Raw genomic sequence first — 18310 nt, forward strand, 5'->3', positions numbered from 1 at the left:
CCCTTAAGGGGCTTCAAGTACCCCTCAAGTCCTAAGTGGGCCCTAAGTTTGCTAGGAAGAGAAACAGAGCTCACACTCAGCTGCCTTTTTCCCAAATCGAATCAGGGAACTCTGGCAATGAAACGCTATGCCCTGGGCACGGGGAGTGCGACTCTGAGAGGGAGGACATTGAGAGAGACGTATCCAGATTGCTTTATACAGTTCCTTGAGCTAACTGCAAAAGACCATGCCCTAGCAACAGCTGGATGGCAACCCTTAAAAAGTTGACTAAAAATGCGAAAAAAAAATCCAAAAAGAAAAAAAAAGTGTATGAAAATAAAACCTAGCAGGTATTCATCTTCTAATTCAAAACATCTCTTGTTCTGAGGCAAAGGACCTCTCAGAATCAGGCTCTGGGAAAAAGGGTTGCATCCACAATCCAGATCCAACCTGAGTAGTGCTAGAGGACAAGCCTAAAGGGATACCAGCCTTTTAAATCCTCTCCTGAGACAGCCATCCATTGAAGATGTGATCAGAGAGGAATGGGAAAACCCAAGTAAGGATAAACACATAAGTGAACTTTCTGTCCTCTGCAGAGGCCTTATTTGGCAGGAAGGTGCTGCAGGCAGTGACCCAGTAATAGCATTGCCATTTTGGACAATTAACTCAGGGTGGGGGAATCTCTTGATCTCATTCTGTTTTTTTTATCCCTCCCTGCCTCTATTCACTGCTCGCTGCTTCCCATACATATCATAATTGCTGCAGATACTGAGTTGCAGAATAGTAAATTTCTTACCTGATAATTTGCTTTCTGCAAGCAGCATCTCCCACAATTCTACCCTCCATAGATAGCTTCCTAGCCAAAGGAATTTAATTTTGATAGTTAAGCTTGTAGACTGTAGCCTACTGTGTATAATTAACTGGTTAGCATTGAAGTTATTGTTACTAATCATATTCTACACATTTTTACACAATTATGGAATGAATCATCTGGCAACAGGCCAAAGAAGGGGTCGTGACTTTCATGGGCTGTGCTGCAACTTTGAGCTGCCCCCAGAAACTGCAAACAGAAGGGGAATAGCCCATATGTCACAGAATTGTGGCAAACACCAATAGCAAAATGGTACATTTCTTTCCTGATAATTTCCTTTCTTGTATCTTACTAGAAACCTCCCTCCAATAGAATTCATTGTCAGATAACATTATCCTTTGTAATTCCTGCATCACTGGTAGGGCCAGCATGGGTTAGCAAGGAGTGGACTAGATATCCTAATAGAGCTTTGCTAACAGTAATTTCAAGGACTCTGAAAACATTTTATTTTTTCCATTAAACAAAGTGATATAAACCATTATCTAATGACTTGTTCCCCATCACTTGGGCAGAAACCTAGTACTTTTGAGATCTAGCAGTGAACTACTTGTTACCAGTACCAATATGCTGAATCCATGCATGACGTCAAGGTGTAATAGAACTAAGACACCATTAAGGCACAAAGCTAGATGATCTGCCTCTACTGTGGATCCAGAAAGAAATGTGATAAGTTTGGATAACTTTTCCAATGCACATGTATTGTCAGATCTTTACATTTAATTCTATAAATCTCCATAAAAACTGTGGCATATTTTTACTTGTTCTCTAGGCTTTGATGTTAACTAGCTCCAACAAATGTCTGCGTTTATTGACACTAATTGGTTCTAGCAAAATAGGACACTAATTGCCTCTGGCTAGCCAATAGTTTTTATATTTTAAAAATCCATTATTATTTTATTTTGTATTAAAGTTTGTTTTTTTCTGTCCTGAAATATCTAGGTTGGATTCTGTATTAGGTTTGTTGGTCCTTGGAGAGGCTGCCAAATTAAACTTGTCCTGCTTGAAGGTTTTAATGGACCTAGTGAGAGATTTTATTTCAAGCTCTATGTCTCTTCAGAAGCAGGTAACAACAGTGCTAATTTAGATGTAGCAGGAAAATGTGTTTGTTGCAAACGCTAAATTGGATAAAGCAAAGCATTTATTTTCTTTACTATTTAAAACTGAAAGTTATGTTGGTCTTAGTATTTTGAGATGGAAATAGAATAAGCAGACCAATTATTTCAATAGAATAAACACCTGGAAGCGTGACTCTCTTATAGTTTAACCACCATGTATGTCTGCAGAATGATTATTTCCTCTGCTATGTTACCCACTCACTTCTGGGGCATTAACGTGACTAACTATGACATTAGATTATACTACACGACTCTGCTCCTATTGTATATTATACAGTTCATTTGTTAGAACTTTGATTTTGTCATAGACTTTCTAGACATTTGATGGAAGTTTTATATTTCTACTAACAGGAAGACAGCTGCATGAAAAATATATCATCCTGGCACTGGGAAATAGGCTACATTTATACCACTATGCTCAGAGACATTTGTTTAAGTGGTATTACCTCAGATTTACAAAAGACAGCTTTTCTTGGATTCTGTGATTGTACAAAACCACCTAAGCATCCAGAAGAATTAAGTGGAGCAAGTTTTTTTGACCTTTTGCAATATAGTCCTTCACATGGTCCACATGACTGTAAGTACCAAACAAGCAAATAAACTCAATTCCTGCCAATTTTACACATATGGTAGGCACATGAAAAAAGTTCACCTACAGAAAACTCAGTTTGGTGGCGTGTCTTCACTTCCCTAAAAATCTAAGGATAATTTGCTACAAAGCTTCAAAAGGTTTTGTGAATTCTCTAATCAATTTATTTTCATGGTAACTTCTGAATATTCCCATTTGTTTTTAATGGCAATTATTAACCCACTTTATATTTTCAGATTGTATTCTGAAGAAGATTACATTACCAAACTACAATTTGGATGATTAGATTTTCTTATAGATTGTAATATAAGAAGCACTTATGCCACACATATGAATGATTAAAGTAATACATTCTGTTGTTCTTTGGAACATCAAGGAGTCATATTATTTGTATATTTTTATTGCCATGAGTATCAGTTCTCAGAATTGGCACATTTATTATGGTTCCAGTTAATTTTCTGAAACTATCTAATCAATATGTCACTTTTATAAATTACAAAAACATTTGATTTAGGCATTTAGCATTGATATTATTTGGCTTTACTTTTAAAGTACAATTTTAATGTAGCAATCAGAAAGTAAATACTGAATAGTGGCAGCAGTTTTGAGATTGGTTTTATTTTTATTTCTCCAGTAGTATTTACCATATTCTAAAAATAGGATATACAAGACTTTCAAGGATGGGTTGAGTTGCACAAGAACAAAGATCTTGCTTCATTTATTACTTGCTGCTTAATTTAGCTAAAGATACTCCAGTTACTGTTTATTCCAGAACCAAACTTTTGCACAAAAGGCTTTATCTAGTACCTATTGAAGCAAATGGACTCCAATAGATATTGAATCAGGCCCATACTGCATCCCAATTGTTTAGTACATCAACAGAACCTATCCAAATTCAGTCCTAATATAAAATTTTGTTTTTCCACATCAGAACTAGAAATGATATAAGAAAAAAAATTGGTCACATTTTGTTATAAAGGTACTGTTATTACAGTGTAGTTACTTTGTAATTAAAGTGCAATTACACCAGAATTTTGCTTTATAGATTGCAATTACAACTAACTAATAGAGGCAGTTAATCACATGATTGATTTAATTATTAGCCCTACTATGTTCTTAATATAGGTAATATAAAAATCCAGGTGTATTAACTATATTGTATTTACATTGTAATTATTCTGAGTCATGTATTTTTAAATGAATACGTGGTAATTACAGGTAGTTATCAAAGAGCAAAAGCAAAGCACAACTGCACTGTAATGTCAGTGTAACTACACTGACAATTACAGAATGCAGTGTACAGTTCTATTCCCAGCTCTTCCAATGGCCTGCTGCATGACCTTGGGCAAGTTACTTCAATTCCCTTGCCTCAGTTTCCCCATCTGTAAAACATGGGTAATAATACTGACCTCCGCAAGTGCTTGGAGATCTACTGATGAAAAGTGCTCCATATAAAAGAGCCATTTATTTATTCTCATAAACTGTGATCAAGAAATTAAATGAATAATGAATGAGAAATTAGAAACAGAAGCGCCTATTGTTCTGTGTAAACTCTCAAAATTACCATTGGTAAGAAATGGCCAAAATTCTTTAACACCTTTAATTTATTTTCACTGAAAACATGGTACAAAGTGCAGAAAAGATTAAAATATAGTAAAACCTCTCTTTCTACTAAGATGGGTTTTATAATCTGGACATCTAAACATCTTGACACATTTGACTCATGTGCACACAAATGATTGCACATGACTGTGTTTGCAAATACCATGTTTGCATACACAGTTATACTATAGTTACGTGCAAACTGGTTAAAGATAGAAATGGCCAGTCACCTAATTAGCCTTGGAATGTGCAATTGCAGGAGCAGTGCCTGCAAATGGAGGACTTGCACACACTGTCATGGAAGCATTGTTGCATATAGCGCAAATATGTGCACATATTTGCGCTAAATACTTTAGTTTTTAGCTTAGTACATATGGTAAATTAGAGTATTTACATGCTTTTCAAGGAAATAAAGTACAGTTGTATAGAAAAATACAGAATGAAACTTATTTAAGGGATAGCACTGCACAATATTTTATTCATGGACCAAAAATCATATTTAAGTATTACACTGACACCTCTTTGCATGATTATTGCTTGAAAACATGCTTTTTATCTTATCAGATGCTTCTTAGTAGTTCTTCTGAATGTGCACTTAGTCAGATAACATTTTAACTACCCAGAGAATACTATGTCCATGACAGATGCCAATGAAAACTGAATGTGTATACATTTTAATTAATTTTCAACTCTTCAGTAGTTTCAAAATGAAAATTAATCTCCTTCATTCCTCCTATCACCACTTTTCTGTCACTACTGTACTACTCCATTAATACCTTATGTACAGTATACATATGTGCATTTATTGCAGGTAAATGATCATCTCTGTCTTTTTAACCCTGTTTATAAATTACTTGCATAGCTCACTGCTAAGATGCATCAAAAGGTTTTGTATGTCTCTTTTTGTATCTCCTCCTAGGAAAGGCAGTAGTCTTATAACTCCTTCTGTCATGGGTTTCAGGATCCATCCTCCTTTTCTTTCTGTCAGATATGCTTAAGGAAAAAATGCATTACACAAAAAGTCTATTATTAACCACAGTATTTCTCTAATAGTCCTATGCATCCTAAATGATCTTCCCACATAGCAAAGTCAGTGACATCTGTCATAAAAAATAAAGCCAAATATATGTATTTTTCATTTTGGAGACATTCTAAAAAGCTTCATGACCTCTACTTGTCAGGCTTCAAGAAAACGTTATAAATATCAACTTCTTAACAGCACATCTGAACTGAATACATAAAACTACTGTTTAAAAAAACAAAAACAAAAAAAAAAACAGTGATTTCCTTTTGAGGCTATAAGAAACACATTGAACACATGGGGTTGAGGAAACCTCTGCCTCTCTAATGCCATTCTGGTATGTTGCGGTGTATCATCATGAAACACCAATCAGTGCTGGTACCATTAAGGAACTTCCATGTATGTTTCATTCCAGGGTACATTTTATAGCTCTGATAGGGAAGCCCCAGAGCTGGATGAGATTTGGAATTAGGAATCAGTCTGAGTTCCGCAAAGACACAGGAGATCAAAAAATGAGGGGGGAGTCAGGGTCAAGGCTTGCATTGGAAAGGCATGAGTAACTAGTCTGGACTGGAGATGCGATGCAGTGTTGGGATTCAATTTGGTGGGAAACTATAGGTTTCGATTTTTGGAAAGCTATATCCGATTAGGTGAATGAGTGGGGAGAAGTTTAAGTTAGTTTAACTAAGCAAATCATTCAAAGCATTCAGATATGCCAGTGAATGGTATGATAAGGATGCCTAGGTAGATAGATTTTAAAAAGTTCAGGAACAGTGTTGTGGTTTGAACCACTTTTTATTTGATAAGAACCAACTGATCCATCTGTAGTGCTCACTTCCCACAATAAAAATACATAAAAATGGACATTAAGGGACTGAGAAACCTGAGGACTAGTTGACCAAACCCATTTATCTGGAAACAGGCAGATGGACTCTAAGCTAATAATTAGATGCTTAAGAAAAGTGCCATGGACTTAATACAATGTTAGAATAAGAGTTTTACATCTCTTCCAAAAAAGAACAAAAACAAAAACGACACACACACTACTCACCATAGCACCTTACCAATAATCAGACAATGCTAGGGCATTGTTTCAGTATTCATTCAGAGCAAAGAGTGATATGTCTAACAGCTTTGGGTTTTTCCCTAGAGGCCTCTTATCAAACTAATGACCACCTCTGGCCCTGCTTAGCTAGTTAGATCTGATGAGATGATACCCTGTGGCTCTCCATATAAGTACAGTATATATGTAGTTTTATTGTTTACCATGGGACTGAGATACCAGGCCTGTCAGAGTTCCCAACATAAGACAAGCATTGTGGCCAACCACTTAGTTGAAAAGCTGAGATTTCACATTTTTCCTGAGCTGGCATGGAGCAATGTTATCTGGGTTTGAACACCCTTTGGTAGATCACAAAATAACTGAAGATGACAGGTCTCCCATCCATCATCACAGCCTCATCAATCATAGCAACAATTGCAGAGCTCTCGTGAAGTGGTTATTAAACTCTAGCGTGAAGAGCCTATTCTCTGCATTTACACCAGGATCTTTATACAGAGACTCTTGAAAGGCTAAAATCATGATCAAGGGAAGATGTAGAAACCAGAGAAAAAGTATCACATTGATTTCTGAAGGTAAAAGAGAAGAGCTTTTGTAAAGTTACACATTCCTACCTCTTTTTTATCCCCAAAAGAAATTAACATTGGGGAATAAGCATGGCAAAATCAAATCTAAACTTTTTTTACAATAAAAATATTGGACACTTAACGGAAAACATTGTGATTAGTTTTTTTTTTTCTTCTCTTGTTATAAAATGGGTTGATATTTTAAATGCAAAGTTTGCATTTTTAGGACTATAATGTGTGTAACACATACACACATTTTAATACAAAATTAAGGTAGAATATTAAAATGTATCTTAAACCAGTGTAAATCTTCAAAACATACTGCTGTGTTCCTTCAGAGAAGACAGATCCCCAGGACAAGATACACACAGCAGTGATGAGACAAGACAAGCTAAAAAACACACATCTCATGTTAATACACATAAAATAACCCTAGAACAGTTTGATACAGAAACTTATTACTGTATATACAGGCTACTTGTATTTTAAGAAAAACATTACATATACAGGAATCTTGAAAGTGAGGGTGATATCAACTCCCTTGAAACCTGTTGGGTTGTGATCTGCAATATGAGAATCTCTGATCGAAGGCCAAATTCTGAAACCCTTACTCAGTTTTCATTTAAGTCTTACTTGGACAAATTCCTATTTAAGTCAGTGATAAGTCTCTTTCTATATCCAGTCCAGTATTCCTTATGCTTCTGGGAAATCCCACAACTGGTTACCATCAAGGCGGCAGCTCTTTTCAAGCCCAATTCTGAGCTTGTGTAAGGTAAAAGGATGCCTCAACACACTGGCTTCATTGCAGCAGCTGTCTCTTTATCGCCTCCCTTCTTCAAGTCGTAGCTAGCCAGTCTTCTACTAAGTTATGTTGGAACTCTTCTCTTGTCTCCTCCTCTCTCCTGCTTCATCCTTCAGAAGCAGCAAGACCTCTGCTAAGCAATCTCTCCCTCCAGCTGGGGCACTCTGTTGCCATTCTAATGAATGTGGCTTGCATAGTCTGCTCCCACACTATGCATGCAGTTGTCTCCTATATCTCATACTGCTCATGGCCTGGTCTCAAACCACTCTGTCCAGGAAGGACCCACTGAATGAGACTGCCAAGATACCCAACAAAGATGGAGTCAAGTGGGCTCTGTTCCTCCTTTTTCCATGTTCCCAGTATGTTCCTTGGCCTTACTTTTGGCAGCCGCCTAGAAGATTTCATTGGAACAGCTAGTAACGCTTATAGCCAGAAAATGTATGTTACTACTCTGTTGTTCTGAGACTAAGTACTGAAATTTATATGGGCATCATTTCAAACTTCTCAATTCCAACTAAGGTTTGCAGTCAGTCCAGCGGTATGTAATTTGGTTTAGCCAGCACATGCCTGTTTTATAAATATTCTTAACTGCTGATTGTGTGAGGACAGGTATATGAATTCAGTCATAAATCTTGGACTTGAGTTCAACTGCCCAATTATAAATAGTCTTCTGAGCCAACTTGTCTTCCTCGCAAATCACAGGTGTCCACAAATGAAGAAACAGATCAACCGAATCAAAATACATAGAGAAAAATAGGAAGTGGGCCAACCCAGTCACTTGTCTGCTCTTGAGTGCCTAGCATGCTCACCCCACCACAACAAAATTTTGTTTGTGGATCAGTTTGTGAAATAATTTGTTTGGAAAGTGGCAATTCCAGGAGAATTTTTTTATACTTAAGAAGTATGTAGTCTATAAAATGCAGCTGCCCTTAAAATCCATATGGCTGCATTTTTCCTTTCAGGAATGGTGTCAGAATTAAACAATTAATCTAGGAAAATATTGATCTCAGTGTTGCAACATTGAGTTTCACTGCCTATATCACAGCTCTTTGCTATCTTTCCTGTACAGTTCAAACATTTGCTAAAACTATTTATTGTTGTATATAATTAGGTAGTGTCAGTACTCTGCTAGGTGCTTTATGGAAGTGTGGGAAGACAAAATCCCTGCCCCAAAAGTTTACATTCAGGATAGGCAATATATAGTTGTAGGGGGGTTAGGATAGAATTTAACAAAAACTTATATTTAACCAGCAAAGTATAGAACACATCAGGTCAGTTTCTGATATATATGGATTGATCTCTGCAGGGTGGAGTGGAGATTACAGGCCATTTGATAGTGTAAACTGTTGCCAAGTTGTTAAAAATTGGGTGCGTAAAGTTAGGCTTCCAAATCCATATTTAAGTGCCTAAAAAAGTGGCCTGATTTTCAGAAGTGCTGTTTGGGGAGTTTAAGTAGGCCTGTGCTGTTCCTCTATACAGAGGTGCATTTCACTGTAATTAACTCACCTAAGATCATACAGTGAGTTAGTTCCTGAGCCAGGATAAAATCCACAGCTCCTGCTTCACTCCCTGTTGCCTAATCTCCTGAACCATTCCATTTCTTTTTCTAATTGCATATTAAGATTTTTTTTCTGTAATGTTTAAGTAAAAGTACCTCTAGAAAGTTTTAAGTGACAGACAAAGTTAACACCTGCTGAAGCTAGTACTGCTGCCTTTCAGGAAGGCAAAGAGAAAAATCAATTGCCATTTTGCCTATGTACCATGCTATATCAGAAGGTAGCAGAATTTATAAACACTGGTTAAGACCTCAGCCTTTCTCAGAGGTCAGAGTGTGGAAAAATGTGTCTCATTTTAAAATTACTTGATATAGTAATTGTCTTGACTCTTGCGTTTGAATTGCATTGGGGTGATGCAGCTGTTGCTGAATTACTGCTGACATTTTTGTTTTCAGTGCATGCTAAATTAACAATAAACTAAAAGTCCAGCTAAATGGAATAACCTGAAAACTCAGAATGGTTCTTTTCAGGTCTCTTGAATGGCTAATGATCTTTCTTTCTTTCTTATTAGGGACTTCTGTTGCTAGGGCTTTATACATTTTTGCCGAATATTCACTTGGTTAGCTGTCAGGACCAGATTTCCTTTCAATATATTTAAAGCAACATTTTTGATAGCTGCCACTAGGTCACCCAAAGCAAAACAGAAGAGTGCTTGTGATGCTGCAGGGGACCTGGATGAGTAGTTTTATAACAGTCAGGTTTCCCAACAAATGTCTAGACATGATTATTAGATTGCAGTCCACTTTTTATGACAGTTCTAACATACTGCCATCTGTCTTTATAAGCAGAACTTTATATATATATATATATATATATATATATATATATATATATATTTTTGCATTAGCTGTGTGTCATTTGGGTGCAATAGTTTCTCCTCACAAATATTCTTCTTTGGGAAGATTGTAGCAGAGTTTAAATCAACAAGAGAAGAGCCATATGGCTCACTTGTTAAATCATCAATGGCTTTTAAAAAGGAATTGTGACTTGCTGGAGTACAGCTGGCTGGATGTTTTTATTATTTGTAATTTATCTTCTGGATTTTAGAGCAAACTATATTCAGATTGATGGTTCTTCTGTTGTGCTGGTAATATATTGTTCCTCATTGAACAAAGATTTAGAGCATGTAAAGAGAGATGGTTTGTGCAAAACACTTATCTTTTATAAAAGTGAGATATGTTGATAGTGCATGTTACACAATGGCCATATTTTTACTATGGTATTTTGCTATTAATTATTATCATTATGATAGCACCCGGAGTATGCCAAACACTTTGCACGCACTCAGGAAGTCCCAACCTCAGCCCCAAAGAGCTCATAATCTAATCCTCCAGTCCTGCAAATTGATTTGGAGGGCAGGAGGAACGAAGAAGTCTTCTGCCCCTTGAATATTCCCATTAACTTTAAGGTATACATAGACTCATAGACTTTAAGGTCAGAAGGGATCATTGGGATCATCTAGTTTGACCTCCTGCACATTGCAGGCCACAAATCCTCTGAAATAGACCCCTAACCTCTGGCTGACTTACTGAAGTCCTCAAAACATGATTTAAAGACTTCAACTTACAGAGAATTCACCATTTACATGACTTTAAAACTGCAAGTGACCCGTGCCCTACTAGGATCAGAGTAGCCCTGTCCTGTTCCACTTTGAATTCATCTCTCTTAAACATGGGAGATCAGAACTGCACACAATATTCCAGATGAGGTCTCACCAGTGCCTTGTATAATGGTACTCCCTGTCTCTACTGGAAACATCCCCTCTGATGCATCCTAGGACTGCATTAGCTTTTTTCACAGCCACATCATATTGGCAGCTCAATCATCCTGTGAGCAACCAATACACAGAGGTATTTCTCCTCCTCTGTTTCCAACTGATAAGTCCTCAGCTTATGGCATAAATTTGTGTTGTTAGTCACGAGATGCATGACTTTGCAGTATTAAATTTCATCCTATTTCTATGATTCCAGTTTACAAGGTCATCCAGACCTTTTTATGATATTCTGGTCTTCCTCCATATGGCAATACCTCCTATCATCTGCAAATTTTATTAGCAAACTCTCACTTTTTGTGCCAAGGTCAGTAATAAAAATGATAAATAAGATTGGCCCCAAGACCAGTCCCTGTGGAACTCCACTGGTCATCTCCCTCCAGCCTGACAGTTCACCTTTCAGCATTATCGGTTGTGGTCTCCCCTTTAACCAGTTCCTTATCCACCTTTCAATTCTCATATTAATCCCCATCTGCTCCAATTTAATAATTTCCCATGTGTAACTGTGTCTAAAGGTAGATTAGATCTACTGCATTTTCTTTGTCTAAAATATCACTTATCTTCTCAAAGAAGAAGATCAAGTAGGTCTGGCACAATCTACCTTTTGTAGAGCCATGTTGTATTTTATTTCAATTACTGTTTGCCTCTAGGTCTTTAATTACTTTTTCAAAATTTGTTCCAAGACCTTGCATACAATTGAGGTTAAAATAACAGGCCTGTAGTTTCCTGGATAATGTTTTCCCTTTCTTAAAAATAGGAATTATATTAGCAATTCTCTAGTCATAGGGCACAACCCTAACATTTACAGAGTCATTTAAAATCCTTGCTATTTGGCTTGCAATTTCATGTGCCAGTTTCTTTAATATTCTAGGATGGAAATTATCCAGGCCCCCTGATTTAATCCCATTAAGATGTTTGAGTTTGACTTCCACCTCAGATGTGGTAATTTCTACCACCATATCCTCATTGCCATTAGCCACCCTGCCAGTACTCTTAAACTCTTCATTAGCCTCATTAAAACTGAGGTAAAGTATTTGTTTAGATGTTGGGCCATGCCTAGATAATCTTTAAACTCCACTTCATCTTCAGTGTTTAGCAGTCCCACTTCTTCTTTCCTTGTTTTCTACACTGCTGGCCAGGGACCCCAAGCACTCCCAGGGTGGTTAGGGAAGGTGGGAGGGAGACGCAGGCCCACCCGACTCCACCGCATCCCAGCCCAGGGCCCTATCAGTGGCAAAGCAGTTTGCTACTGAGTCAGCAGGGCTCCAGCTGCAACACACTGACGGGGGTTTCACCCCTGACTCAGCCACTTGCTATGTCTGTCCCTGGGCTACTTCCTCCCACCCAATCCCTGGATACCTGAAGCTCCCTCCAGGTCACTGGGGGAGGCAGTGAGTGGGTGTCTGGTGAATCCCTCACCATTGACCGGTGGCAGGTCCAGAAACTCCTCAGGTCATCTGCAGAAGGTAGCTCCCACCAGGTCACAGGGCCCCAGGGGCTCTTCTGGTCCACAAGATTCAGTCCACACTAGTGGGTCCTCCATGCCAGGCAGCTCCTCCAGGTCAGGGCTGGCCTCAGGGGGTTTCTCCCACCCATCAGGCTTGGGTAGCTGCTTCCAACTACTAGGGCCCAGCAGCCCACTCCAGTCACTCGGGCCTGGCAATTCGGGCAGGCTTTGGAGGCTCCAGTTGGCAGGGCAGTTGCACCAAACAGCCACAGGGTCTGGGTCAAGCCACAGCCTCTGGGAAGATACATCTGCCTCCAGTGACTCCCCTGACTGAACTGCTGGGCCTGCCTTTTATACTTCCTACCCTGGCCCTGGCTCCACCCCTCTGCTTCCAGATGGCTTGGCCTGCAGGGCCTGGTTCTGTCCAGCGGGGGCAGAGCGACCCTTCCTCGGGCCCAGGCTCCGAGGAAGGTCACAGCGCCTTGCTACAGTATATAAATCCATAGCCAATGTACCCAAACTACTGAACTTTGTCCCTTATGGCAAACCCATCCTCTCATCTATGCTTTTTTTTTTATAGATACTTTTAAAGATGTTGTTGAATCATGTTCAAAAGCTACAGTTTATATTCTCATGGAGTAGCCTCCATCAATTTGGAGAGAACTGCCAAGTAGTCCACTGTCTCCCATTCATTTCAGGATTCCATTAAAAAATGTATCTCCTTAATTTTAAAAGCTTCCATGAAGTTGATCCAGCCTTTTCATCGACCTTTTTGTTTTCAAGTTCCTGCTCCACACCATCTTTAAATCTTGTACTTGACCTCCTGTCTGTTCCTTCATGCAATCTGCCTACTATGGGCAAGCAAGCCTCCTCTACAATTCCTGCCATCTGGAACAACCTTCCTCTATCTCTCTGCTCAATGCTATTCCCTCTGTTTGAAAATCTTATGTAAACACACATACTGCCTCTTCCATTGCCTATATTTCTTAATTTCCCTCAAGCCTCTGTGTTCATTTATTAATTTTAACATGGCAACAATCTGTAAAGCATTTTGGGATATAGTTTGTATGAAAGACTCTCAACAAAACACAATTGGATTGTTTGCAGGTGTCATTAATTCATTCTTATGGTTTGCATGATCTCTTTCTCATCTAATTAATTTTCCAGTGTTTGTTTTGTGCTCTCTCCCTATAATTGTCAGCCAGACTATAGTTTTTGGTTTTCTGTATATCTTATATTCACTTTGATGTAATATTATTTACACCTTCACTTCATAATTCCTGGTTGAAAGAACAGATTCAGTGAATACTTTCTTTACATGGCACTGGCTACTATATGACCCCAACATCTTTCGTTTCAGGTCCACTTTTGAAGGTCTTCAGTGCAACAACGTAAGGTCTTACTGGACTTGAGGAATTCAGACAATATGGATTAGTGTGTCTCCTCACTGTTTTTGAAGTGCATTAGTCATACCTCAGCCCCTTCCATTTTGTGTTTCAAGTCTCTGGGCCAAGTACTGTTCTTAGTTACAGTGACTCACTGTTTTGTGCATACTGTTATTCATGCTGACTTATCAGTTACCAGAATCTTTTAAATCAGGTTCATACCATTTGTGCTAGTTTTAATTTCTCTCAGGCTGGCCTTCAAATTGCAGATCTCCATGACAGTAACAGAACTGTCCCCCAGCAATCGGTAATCCTCAAACTGCAAACAACTTATGGCTTGCTTTTGGGAAATGTGCTTGATCACAAGTATACGTGAAGGGAAATAGTGCTCAAAACCAACGATTACTGTAAAAAACAGGAAACAATGTTTGCTGGAGCTACTCAATGGTTTAATAATGCTATTTACATATACATACATTCATTCTTGTAACTTTATTTTGTGTGTTGGTAGACCTAAATGTTTTGTGATCTAGTGTCCAAAAGGTCAAGAATGATACTTGTATTTCCAATAGCTTCAAGCTATGCATATTTTATGTTTGTAAGACACAGATTATAATAGTTTGGGGTTGTTCCAAAGTTCATGCTAAATTAATCTAAATTCTAACAATAGCAACTAAATCTTATATTTAATATTTATAATTCTGAATATTTTGTGCATGGATCCCTTAAAAATACTCCAGTCCTCTTCTTCATTAAGTTCACCATGAATACAGTGGCCTCTGTAAAAAACTGTCTAAACTCTTGATACAGCAAGGTGCTCAGCACCTCCTGCAGGTTGCTAAGCCTTCTGAGCTCTTGTTGGCTTCAGAGGGAATTAAACATGCTGTCGAGCACGTTTCAGGAGGCACTCAGCATACTGCAGGTCCAGGCTATTGGATACCAAAAGAACATTACCTCATTATTGAAATGTTCCTTAGACTAATTATAAGGGAGAGTAGGGCACATTACAACTACTGAAATAGTGTTATTTAAGACAACATTGGAAAGGTTTTAAGGGCAACCACTGTAACTGAACTTGTTTGGTTCTTTTGAAACTTAAATGCTCTTATGCTTATCTGAAGTCTTCCACATTCTGTTTTGAACAGAGAAGGGAACTGCTGTATTTTTTCAAAAGAGCCAAACAATAGTGTACTGAGATCAAATCATTTTGTAAGTCTGGAATAGTGTAATGGAGACTTATTTTCATTAAGAGGCTTAGGCATTTTAGCTTGACACTCTTCTAATCCCTCACACTCCATTTTCCCATCTTCTCCCAGACCCGTATACACACACAGTTTTCTTGGTCACACTCACTTATATAGTAGCATATGTCAACAAAATCCACAACCTAAGAGATTTGATTATTCTGTTTCAAAATTAAGTATCCCCAGTAGGATGTCTGAATTCACTAATCCAACCTCTGTGCAACACTTCCCACCAAAAACCTAAAGCATACTTTGCTGTATTATATTAACTCTGCATTTAATAAAGGGTTTTTGTTTCTTTGTCTCTTCCTAAAATATATTAATCTGATACCAAAATTGTTACATGTACCACAGACTAAAATATAATTATTTGCAGGTGAAGAACTATTCTGGGTTATTCGCTATGGTGTTGTTTACAATCTGGTTGTGATGTGCAATGATCTCTGTGGGGATGTGAGTCGAGAAGGCTTAAGGAATATAGTGTGGAAAGCTTTACAGAAACAAAAGAACAATGAAAAGGACAGTCGAGTTCTGGAAGCTGTAAGAGTAGCTGAGGTATGTATAAAATCGAGTAACTGAAATATACCATCACTCCAGCAGGTTCACCAATGTAAAATAATCTGAACATTTATTTTTAGAGTGAAAAAATGAGAGTGCTTTTAATTAAAGAAACACTCTCTGAGCCATGACTAGTGGCAGGTGCATTGGTTTGTGGTATTGGTCCCCACAGCCTACTTTGATATTTGTCACACGTGGAGGTACTTTAATTCAAAATCAGTTTTAAGGGTTATTGTTTAGGTAAAATTGACTTATTTTAAGTTAAGATACAGCAAAGAATATACTTTGGCTTCGAAATCCCATAATATTTCAATTGAGGTTTTTATATAGCCTTCATGTTATTCAAATACACCTAAAATAGTGAATCAGTTTCTCTTTCTGGTTTACAGGTCAGCAGTTAACTATTATTACTTTTACTGTCCTGCCGATATTGATGATGCCTGATGTTATACAGGAATAAGAGACTGCTATGCTAGCTTTTGTTCAGATGAAAACAAAAGACTAAAAAGAATCACTGTGTTTTCTAAGAAACAATCCAGCTCCCATGGCAATCAGTGTTAAAACTGTCATTGACTTCAATAGTGCAGGATTATTTATTATGTGAATTACAGTATTGCCTAGAGGCCTGCGTTGAGATCAGGACCCCATTGTGCTAGGTACCATACAAACATATAATAAGAGACAGTCCCTACCTCAAAGAGTTTGCACATCAAGTAGGCAAGAGAAACAAAGGGTGGGAGAAAGGGAGAAGTATCCCCATTTTACAGATGTGGAACAGAGATACCGAGACATAAAGTGACTTGCCCAAGGTCACACAGGATGGTCTGTGGGAGGGTCAGGAATTGAACCCAGGACCATGAGTCCCAATCAAATGCTTTTATCACAAGACTGTACTTTTTTTAATCCCAGACATCCATGTTTACTAGACAATATCTGAGTTGTGTAACATTTCAAGTGGTACCGGGCAGCGTTACCTCCTATAGGCATTGTTAACTCTGTCCACTGAACCTTTGAAAGTAGCTTTTTAGAGTTAATGAAAGAAGGGAATCAGGGAACCTGACAGGATTCAAGGAGCAAAAATCTCTCCTATATGCCGATGTTGATATTTTATTGAACTTAATGAAAACAAATGCTTTCATTCTGTAACTTCTTAAACTATCAGATATATCTCAGAGCAGAAAATTAAACTGAAAACAAAGTCTGTCAATATCTAGTGGGTCTAGCCAGCCACATTTCTCCATAGAATAGAAGTGAATAAAAGGGTAACATCACTAGAACTTAAGAATTTGGCAATTATTTTTTCCAAGTGTGTTTTAGAGGATGAGTTCTTTGAATGTAGACTCCATTCTTCATAAAATAGAAACATAATTACAGAAATGGGATACGTTACAGTTAAGACAGCTAAGGAAGATAAATTTGCTGAAAACGGTGCCTGCAGAAAGTTAAATTATGTATTAAATTCTCTGCCCAATCCTATTAGTTTAGGAAATTAGATAAGAAAGTCTGATTTATTTAACTGAGATGGAAATAGGCCTAGGAGATTAAGTATTGAAATCTTTGATAGTCTAGAGAACACAGGGGGATTTGTCCCTAGATATTCTTGGACATTTGCCTTTGCCCAACAGAATTAAGGCATGCTCTTTACCTTGTCCTGCACAAGTGCATATGGGGGGAAGAAAGGGGAGAGGATGTTCAGACTAGCACTCCTTGAATACTGAGGGTAGCTAGTCTCACACCCAGCAGCAATCCACAATGATAAGAAGAATGACAAACCGGGCTTGAGGCATGGCCAGGGCCCCTCCCACTTCACATGCATGCTAGCATCTAGCAGCAGGTGCTGGGAGGAAGTAGTGGTGTGTGGGAGGGAGTATATAATATACCTTTCACCAGCAGGAATAAGGAGCATTATTCAGCAGCATGCTTCCCCCATTGCTCTGAGAGTGTTGTCTCAGCAAAAGCTACAGAGCACTTCCATTCAGCTGCTGCAGGTACACATTCACACAGCACTCTCCATGGCATCAAGGCTATGGCATGGGTTTGAAGCTGACTAGCACCTCAGCACGAATAGAGATCAAAAAGGTAAATTTGGCCTCCTTCTCTACCTTAGTTTCAGTGAACCAGATTACAAAATAATTTCTAATCTCATTAGTTTGAATGGCTGTAGCAGGGCACTGTGGCCTCCTTGGAGCCCGTGCCCGAAGAAGGGTCACGATACCTCTGGCTGGACCATGCCACCAGCCTACACATTGTGGAGAATGCAGGCAGCTACCCCCTGACGAAAGGGGACTGCCCACTTAGACGATCCATTGGTAGCCAGACGCTGGTGGCGTATTGGACCATGGATCTCGGCAAGCTCCTGAAGTGGTGGACCGACCACCACCACCAACAGCTGCTACAAGCGCTGGGTGCCCAACAGCAGCAACTGATCCAGGACCTGGGGGCCCAGCAGCAGGAGCTGCAGCAGCAGCATATGCAGCAGCTGGGTGCCTTGCTGCCCAGAGCGGCCAGGCAGACAAACCCTGGCGGGTCAGCCCCACACTCATCATTGTGGGTTAGCCGACCCTGCCAGACCCAGCAGCCAGGACGCAGCCAGCTCCAAGTCCGGACAGTCCGTGGACCCCCCGGAGCGCCAAACCCCGACTGGGAGGACCAGCCCCAGGAGACCCCGGAGAGCGTGGAGCCATGTGTTCCATGCATCCAGATGGAACTCCTGCGACGCCAGCACCCGACAATTGAATGCCCCT

At 38.9% G+C, this 18310-nt stretch overlaps 1 protein-coding gene across 1 annotated transcript in view; it reads left to right on the plus strand.

Moving 5' to 3' along the window:
- The window catches only part of TMEM232 (transmembrane protein 232), a 109896-nt gene that overhangs the window by 43249 nt on the left and 48337 nt on the right, over nucleotides 1-18310 (plus strand). The window contains exons 8-10 of the mRNA XM_067568937.1: nucleotides 1790-1913; nucleotides 2317-2542; nucleotides 15385-15563. Of these exons, the coding sequence (XP_067425038.1) occupies nucleotides 1790-1913; nucleotides 2317-2542; nucleotides 15385-15563 (529 nt within the window). The remainder of the gene's footprint in view (nucleotides 1-1789; nucleotides 1914-2316; nucleotides 2543-15384; nucleotides 15564-18310) is intronic.

The sequence above is a fragment of the Emydura macquarii genome, unplaced genomic scaffold (genome assembly GCF_026122565.2).
Source record: "Emydura macquarii macquarii isolate MOO-44397 ecotype Brisbane River unplaced genomic scaffold, CSIRO-AGI_Emac_v2 contig_2897, whole genome shotgun sequence".
Classification (NCBI taxonomy): domain Eukaryota; kingdom Metazoa; phylum Chordata; order Testudines; family Chelidae; genus Emydura; species Emydura macquarii.